At 37.4% G+C, this 9,492-nt stretch overlaps 1 protein-coding gene across 1 annotated transcript in view; it reads right to left on the bottom strand.

The window, feature by feature from the left end:
- LOC106878819 (uncharacterized) overlaps nucleotides 1-9,492 on the bottom strand; it is a 33,667-nt gene that overhangs the window by 21,603 nt on the left and 2,572 nt on the right. The window contains exon 2 of the mRNA XM_014928160.2: nucleotides 5,642-5,863. Within this exon, the coding sequence (XP_014783646.1) occupies nucleotides 5,642-5,863 (222 nt within the window). The remainder of the gene's footprint in view (nucleotides 1-5,641; nucleotides 5,864-9,492) is intronic.

The following is a 9,492-nucleotide window of genomic DNA, read 5'->3' as shown; positions in this document are numbered from 1 at the left end:
TGAATAGAATTTATTTTTGATAATTTTAATTGATTTTAATCGATTTAAATTTCCTTTCTATTTGAAAATTAGTTATGAAACACGTGTAGTCATTTTATTATCTTTATCTTATATTTACTTTGTTTTATATTATACTCATTTATTGTGCTTTTAATTATTAATTTTTCTATATGTGATAGTGGATTTTCATCGATGAGTTCTTGAAACTTGGTTATTTTCCCTAAAACTATATATTTTATATATATTTTAATCTATAAAGCTCAATTTAATTTTAATTTTTTATAAATTGATTTTAATTGAATTTTTACCTGTAATTTTGGATTTTGTACCTAATATTATTATATATATATATTCAGCCATTAGACTGTGGCCACCACCTTGAAAAAAGTTTTAGATTAACAAATTGACCCCAGTATTTTTCAAGCCTGGTTTTTATTCTCTCAGTCTCTTTTATTGAACTGCTAAGTTATGGAGATGTAAACACACCAACACCAGCTGTCAAGCAGTTGCAGGTGACAAACACACACACACATTCTTTTATTCCTTTACTTGTTTCAATCATTTGACAACAGCCATGCTGGAGTACTGTCTTGAAAGGTTTTAGTTGACCAAATCGACCCATGATGAGCTCCTTTTAGTTTTCTCTCTACCAAATCCACTCACAAGATTTTGGTTGGCTCAAGGCTATAGTAGAAGACATTTTCCCAAAGTGCCACACAGTGGGATGAACCCAGAATCATGCAGTTGGGAAGTAAACTTCTTACCATACAGCCACACCTGCATGCACTCAGACACACATATGCATACATTCATACATATAAAAAATGAAAACTAGTAATTCTAAAAGCGACTAAAATTCAACCAGAACACTAACCAATAGTGTTTTACTTTTGTTTGTAAGTACTTTTTGAGTTGTGTCATTTTTATTGTCATTAGTTTTTAAATTATTGGATAAATGAGAAAGGTTTTATCAAAAATGTACACCTAGGTCAATACTACTGCTAAAACTATAAGAAATCAATCATGAAGTAACTATTTTAGCATGAAACTTGATGTTAACTCTGTCCTTTAAAACCATAATTCACCAGTTGCATCTTTCACAATCTCTAACAAGGTCATCAAATGTCATGAAAATGTATAGCAAGATATTTTATCTAGTGAATCTAAGAAACCAGAAATCATAGATTTAAACCTCATTTTATTCTGGATTTCATTAAAGAAGGTAAGTGAGATAACAACTGAAAAGGACATTTGTTAGTTTTCCCCTACATTTGAGCAAAAAATATATACAGGACAAATGAATAATGTTCAAAAACACATATCTCCAAAGTTAATTGTTTTTGATAAGTAAATATCACAAAGCCTCTAGCCCAGCTTTCAACCATCAAATTCAATGTTAATATTCTATAGTCATCACTGTCAGCATTAGTGGTAGTGGTATTACCATCAACATTGGTGGTGACATTATTTGTAAGGCTTCGACAGTTTCATAGGATCTAATGGGCTTGAGGACCATTTCTTGTCCCACTTTTGACAAGATTTCTACAGCTGGATACCCTTCCTAACATCAACCACTACAGAGTTTATTAGATACTTTTTTCCTTGTACCAGCATTAGTGAGGTTGTTATGTAACTTGCAAGACTAAAGAGAAGTGAAATTACCACAGAAGGGACAGGAGCAACTTTGCTGCTGTAGAAGAGATACATAGCTACCTAACATTACATGTAGTGGGTGGGAGTAAATGGGGTGTAGCCAGAAGGAGAGATAAAGATGGTGGTGACAAGGGGCTAGAAGATATTCCCAAGGTGTATAAGAAAGAGCACAGGGTCTGAAGATCAAAAAATGTGGGCTGGTAAAGGTTGCAAGAATGTGGGAGGGAGTGAAAGATGGATTGAAATAGGAGTAGAGGTGAATATAGTGAAAGGTTATTAAGGATGGGGGTGGCTGATTGAAAGCATGTATGGTAGAAGACAGTGATAAGAATAAAGAATATATATAAAAAAGTGTCACAGAGAGCAGATGTAATGATTGGCAGTATAGAAAAGGTGATGAGCAACAGAATAATATAGTAGATAGAAGAAGAGCAATGAAGGAATGAGAGTTAAGGAGATGAGGGGTGGGTGTGGGGAGTAAATGTTGCAAGAGTATAGTGAGAGAGTGAGAGATGGATAGAGATAGGGATGGAGGTAGTCAGAGGAGGAGTGAAATGTAGTGAGGGGCAAGCAAATGTAGTTGATGGCAGATATGAGACAATGTTAAGAATAGAGGATGGATCTTTATTGGAAGTGGTTTATGGGAGAGAAAGTGATGACTGTATGGACATTAATAGGAAGTAGCTCAGGAGAGAGAGAGAGAGAGAGAGAGAGAGAGAGAGAGAGAGAGAGAGAGTGGTAGCACAAAAAGAGTGAATAATGGAAAATAGGATTTGGAAGAGATGATGTTAAGGATGAAGGGTGGATGCCAAAAGGAAGAAGTTCAAGGGACAGGGAGAGATAACTTGTAGCACAGAAAGGGATAATGATATATATAGTTCCCTCAATTATAACAGCAGAATAATGCAGTAGGAGAAAAGTAATGGAGGAAAGAGTGATGAGAAAATGAGGGGCAGGTGAAGGCTTGACAGGGACACATTGGGCAAGGGGACCAGTTGTCTAGTTGTGTACAAAAGCATTTTGCTTCCAGAATCTTAGTTTCACCATGCTGGCATAGATGAGTGGTTTTCAAGTTATGTGTATCTCCAGTTAACTTGGTCATTTGTCATTTCCTCCACGAGGCTCAACATCTTGAGATTAACCTTCACATCTTTCTAGATCTCAATCTCCCACAGGTTCCAGCCATTGGAAGCAATCAGCACTTCTTTATACAGCTGCCTTTATTCATAGACATCACAAGCTCATAGTTTGTCATCTCTCTTGCACATTATATCTAATTCTTTTTATGCCCATCTTTTTCTCTCAACACATTTATACTCCTTCATTCATGCACATTGATTTCACACATCCAATTGAGAATGTTTGCTTCATCTCTTTCTAATCTCAGCTAGTTCTGCACATTCATGGACTGAACTGCAGCTCATACACAAGCATCATAAAATCTGTTTTTCACCTTGAGAGAGAAACTTTTTGTTACCAACAAAGATAATTGCACCCCAAACTTTCTTCATGTTTCTTCTTACTCTGGCTATTATACCTTTGGAAAATTTCCTTTCACTGCTAATCAAGTTATCTAGGAAACTACTATTTTTAGTGATCCTCTGGAACATTTAAGAAAATCTATTCCTCATGTGTTTTTCATAATTATTCTCCTGCACATCTGCCACATACAAAGTTTACTTTCTCTGTTAATCTGTCAGTGATTCCACTGCTCTTCATGTGTCTTCATAGTTTACAATGAATGAACTTTCTTTACATACCTAGCAAGGCAATTTTCTTGATGGAAGTGGAGATCTGTTTATTTTCCTACTTATTATTTGCTGAGTTAACTTTCAGGCCTGATGGATTCCTATCTGGACACTATACTTATTGCTAGCACTCACCTTGCTGACTGTTCCTCTGTACATGCTCTCACAAGCCATTTATTTATCCCCAACTTCCTCAGTAACCACCAAATCACTGAGTGTAGGAACTAGACAAGTTTTCTCTGGGCTGAGCTATAATTCTTTCCATAACTTTCATTACCAGGTTCAGCAGTATGATACTGCTGTAATTAAGCCTGTCAAAGGTTTCTGTCTTATAGCAGTCAACTATGAGGCTGCATGGGTGACTCAACCATATCCTACTCGACCAGATATTTTAAGTATCTCACCGGTAATTCTCTGCTTTATCTATTATACATCTGTTTACTAGAATATCTGGTCCCTCTGTTGGATCTCATGCATGCTCCACATTTAATATAGCTTTTCATTGTAGCATTTCCATGTCTCTTTCTTTTCAGAAACACAAAGTACAAGTGTCCCATTAGCCTTCATACACACTTCTGTCCCACATCTTGATTCTCTCTTATGTACTTCGTCTTGATATCTGAAACACCACACACCTCTGATCCTGCCACTGTAGAATATTGACAAACTTCTTACTTTCGGTTGCTGTCACTGGGAAATAATTTTCTTGACTTCCAGTAATTTGTTACCTATGTTATTACTTCTCCCTAAGGCATCTCCTTTACCTTCCTGCACAACATGATTGTCACCTAACTTCCTGTCTCAGCTACCTGTTACAGTTCTCTGTTGGCTCCTTTCTCGCAGTTTTTTCAGCAAGTTGACTGAAAGAACTTCCAAATGTCATCTATGCTAAATGTTGCTATCTTTTCTCCCATCTTCTCACTTAATACTTCTCTAAATTTCTGACTCTTCAATGGACCTTCAAGCATTACTTATGTAGACACAAAATCTGTTAATAAAGGGTAAAGTAGAATTTGAAACATTTACGCATTTATAAGTGTCAGGAAATAAGCTGTAGTTTTATCAAAATCATGCCATGTATTTGCCTTGGTATGAGCTAACATGTATTCTACAGCACTTACTATTGCTTTCACAAATATTAATAAATTATTTGGGTTTATAAGGTTTAAATGTAGCATGTGTTATACTGCTGTGCAGATTATGAACAATGTGTGATGTCTGTAAGCTAACTAAAACTCAGATTGACATAAGTGACTCTATACATTTAACTAAGAATAACAATTTTATTGATAAATATTAGTATATACAAATCTAGAGGATAAAACTGTAGTTATCAGTAGTCTGCATTCCACAAGAGAGTGCTTAACTTTGGTTTCTACAATGTTAAGTATGTAACAGAAAAAAAAGATCTTTATGGAGAGAACAGTAATATATTGTAACAGTTAAAACTCTCAGTAGAATATAGCAAAAAACTCTAATGCTCCCAGAGTTCTGAGTCTATATTAGTCTCATTTTGACCATACCACCCCTTTTGTATACTCATTATTTACATTATTAATGCAATACTTGACATCTCCAATTTTGAAATAGAAAGCAGATGTCCCTCTGCACTTATCACCAAATGGCGTAAAACAAAAGAAACCATTCATGCTTCTGTATACTGAAATATTTTTACTTTTAATGCTAGCTTTGATGTAAAGACAGCTACGTGTATGATAAAAAGATAACCACATTCTATATTATCTAAGTGAGGAAGCAATATGAACATTCCCCACTGATGCTTTTAGAGCCGTAGAAGAAGCTCTACAAGATCTGTACTTCTCACTGTTTTCATACCTCTGATTTTCCATAGTGTTGAATATATGAAAAACATTTCTCAGACAAAACAGTAATATATTGTAGATAACATTCTCAGCAAAGTGCTTCAAAAAATTATATATGTAAGAGTTTTATTCTTTATTAATCTCACTATGATCACAGCAACTCTATTGTACATTACCATTTGCATTTACTTAACAATACTTGGCACTCGCAATTTTAAGGTACATCTACTATTCCTTTGCACTTACCATCAGCCAGCACTTCAATATATATGCTAGAATTTCTATGATCATATCTGTTTTTACTGCCTTAATTGATTTTTTAGTACCACAGATACAAACCTGACTCTCTACAGAATAGGCTATCTTTGAATGACAATATTAAATAAACAGAAAATAAAAGAAAATATTTTAACCTACCACCAGGATTAAATCCTCCACGTTGAGAGTTGACAGGACTTTTCCATTCATGCTGCCAAATTTTGATAGAAAATCCTTCACGTTTCTCATTACTTGAACTTTCAATTTTGAAACGAACAGTCAAATAGTTACGACTGGTTTTAAATGATGTTTTTAAAGGCAATGAACTGCCACAAAGTCCTTCCATTGGAGTAAGGATGTTAGCATTGTCAACTCGTGGACCTTTTTCATAAAACAAAAAGCATTAAGTAAAAATATGTAGTAAATATGTTAATTTGATTCTCATTAAATCATTTAGGCCTAAATATTGTAGTAACATTTTGACAGAATTGATAATCTCACACTTATCTCAAAAACTGTGTATGTCTGTATACTTACATGACAAATACCAGTTGCTCAGTTCCAAAGAGTATAAAGCAGACAAATTTACAAATGAAACTTGTGAACAAATATAAATAGACAACCTTTGACAAATATAAATATACAAACTGGAAGAGAGTTACAGCTCATGAATAAAATACCTAGTGAAAACATATATACATAATTGTGATGGTAAGGCAATATCTCTGTGGTGGAAATGTAACTGACCAGAAGGGAGAGGGAGAGATGGTGCAGGAAGACTGGAAGGGATAAGATGACATCATACTGGTGAGCGACAAGGAAAGTCACCCTCTTCTTTATGCTGTCAGTGACAGAGGCCAGATGTGGTGTGAAGAGATCGGTCATGTCAATATGTAATAACAACTGAATGACCTGCTGGCAGTAGCTGATTGCAAGTTGAGGTAAGAGCAACTCTATTTTTGTACCTTTAAACCACAAGCTATTCTGGCATGTTGTTACCAACTGTGAGGATATGTCTGAGAACTAGATTTTAAAAATTTATATGTTGCTTTTGTTCTTCCTGTTTTTGTTTTTTTTTGTGTTTGCAATAGCCACAAAAATCAGAATTGGTAGTGATGTGTTGAGACCGTTCACTGGGGAAGGTGATGCGGTGGCCTGGATAAAGAACGTGAAACTCATGGTGAAGCTGCAGGGAATAGAAGACGTGGCTAGCCTTATACTATTGTACTTAGAAGGCAGTGTGCTGAATCTGTACTTGGAGAGGGAAGAAGCAGACCAAGAGAAAGCAGAAAAAAATTGAAGAGCAGCTGAAGGATGCATGCATGGAGGGGGCTTTTAAAACCTACAGGAAGCTTGGGAGAGTGAGAAGGACTGGCAAGCAGATAGATGACTACGTGAGCGAGATTAGGAGGTTGGTGGGCATAGCAGGGTTTATTGGATGGTGAAGCTGGCTTTTGTGATCAGATTCCACAACCATATCTCTCTACGTCTGCAGCAGATCCCAGACATTGAATCAATGTCAGTAGGAGAAATGATTGACAAATCGCAGGTGTTGTTGCAAAGTGACACACATGATGTAGTGGCAACAGTGACAGTGGCTACAAACAGGATGAAAGGGACAGGCAGCAAACAATGACAGCAAGAGTCTGGCAAGGTGAACTGCCAAAGGACCATACTTCAGATGTTGAAGTCCACACATGGTCAGGGAATGCATGGAACCAAAGCCAACAGTGGTGTTACTGATGCAGCCACCCTGGACGCATAGTGAATAACTGAAAGCCGAGAAACAAGCAGAGGGGAACTACTGTGCTACTAGTTCCCTTCATGACTAATTGAAAGTGCACCACCGAATGTTGCCTGGATACTGTGTTGAAAGGCATCAACCTAGCATTGAGATAGGGACTACAAACCATCGTGGTATGGACTGATTCTACCACAGTGCAAGGGTGGGTGGAATCAGTAATCACCAACTGGAAGAGGATTCGCACAAAAGGGGGCTGTAAAAATGGTGGTTAAGTGTCGCCTGGGAATCCTGAGGGATCAAGCTGCCAAGTTCGACCAGGAGTTGCATGTGGTTTTATGCCCTCGGAAAAGAATCAGGTGGATGTTCTAACCAGAGTGAAAAAGCATTGGATGGAAACAGCAGAGAATATTCCGAGTGGAGTAGCAGTAGTTTGTTGACTGGAGGGTACAGAACTAAGGAGCTGCACAACATGCACCATATGAGGGTTGACAGGACATTGTTTTTGACTAGGATGGCTGACCCCGGTGTCACTGGAGAGAGCATTTGGAGGATAGTGGGGAATTACAACAGGTGCCAATCGATTGATCCCACCATGAGTACACATGAACCAGGAAAGATTCAGGTAGAGGAAGATTGGAAGAGGCTAGCCATTGATGTGAGGCACTATCAGGGAAAGGTGTACCTTTTAATGGTTGACTGTAGACCAGGGCAAATAGCTATATGGAGAGAAATCAGGGTGGAGGCTGCTGCTGAAGTTTCAGAAGTGCTGAATGTGGCATTCTTGGAAAGGGGAGCCTGTAGACGACCTATTGATGGACAGCAACACAGTTTTTCACTCAGTGCAGCTGAGAAATATGCTTGAAAGGTGGAGCACAAGACGCTTCGTCAGAGCTGCATACAGGCCAGGTCGAAAGAGGATTGTGGAATGGCACCACTATATGATTAAAGCCATGGCTGAGAGGGGACGAATCACTCCTATGGAGGCAGTCTTCTGGTACAACCAGGGTAGGGCAAGCCAAAGAGTTGGTCCCACAAAGGGCCATATTCCAGTATAAATGGAGACATTTGAGTGTGGTGCCACAACAGCCAGAAGTAGAAGGGATTACATCTATAGAGGTTGGAGACGAAGTGTGGGTGAAGCCACTGACTGATTGGTGCACAATGCAATGAGGAAAGGGAAAAGTGACCATGATTAGTACTCCAAATAATGTATCAGTGTCATGTTCTGGACATTCGAAGGGTGATAAGCTCTTCCAATGACAAAAGGGAGAGAGAAGCTAGCCCTGTGACTCTACAGAGATCTCAAAGGGAATGTTGCCCCCCACTCCAGGCGGATGGATGATTATGAAGCAGAACAGGGGAGAAGTGATCTTTAGATTGGGGGGAGGAGGGGGCGGTGGATAGGTAATTGACCAGAAGGGAGAGGGAGAGACAGCACATGGTGGAAGGGTATCTGACCGGAAGGGAGAGGGAGAGATAGCACAGGAAGACCAGAAGGGACGAGATGAAGTCATGTCAGTGAGCAACAAGGAAAGTCTCCCTCTTTTCTATGCTGTCAGTGACAGAGGCCAGGCATGGTGTGAAGAGATCGGTTGTGTCAACAAGTGATAACAACTGAATGATTTGCTTGCCAGTGGTACCTGATTCCAAGTCGAGGTAAGAGCAACTCTTTTTTTGTGCCTTTAAACCACAATCTCATAACTGAAAAGGTATAATCATTTGAACAAAAGAAATACAGCACACTTCTGCTACTTCCTCTCTTTTACAATTTTTTGCTGACCACTGCCAGAGATACTTGTACCAAATAAAAAGTTACCTTAAAATGAATGTGATAAAAATATAACTCTAGTACAGCCCATAAACCAATGTCATACTATTTGCCTTATGTCTAAGTCTAAAGCAATAGTGTCTTGTTTATTTTGTATTTTTTACTTAAATAAATCTAATCCTTATGCCCAAAATTAATCTAATCCTTATGCCCAAAATTAATCTAATCCTTATTCAATTAATATTTTTTAATTAGCCCATTTTAATATTGAAACAAATCCATGACTAACGAAACTTTTAATCAATCATCAGGTTCCTGTATTGGATATCCTTGTTAATTCCTAATATCCTTTTTCTTTTTCTGTCCCTTAAACCTTAGTAAACCCATAAACTAATATAAATCCTATACTAATTTTTTCTTCACATTATAAAAATAAAGCTTAAATTTTATGTGTCTTCTAAATAGTATTATTATATATATCAGCTAAAATTTTAAAAT

This window comes from Octopus bimaculoides, chromosome 19, assembly GCF_001194135.2.
Source record: "Octopus bimaculoides isolate UCB-OBI-ISO-001 chromosome 19, ASM119413v2, whole genome shotgun sequence".
In the NCBI taxonomy this organism is placed as follows: domain Eukaryota; kingdom Metazoa; phylum Mollusca; class Cephalopoda; order Octopoda; family Octopodidae; genus Octopus; species Octopus bimaculoides.
Note: the sequence above shows the minus strand (reverse complement) of the source record. Positions and strands in the feature narration are given on the sequence as shown.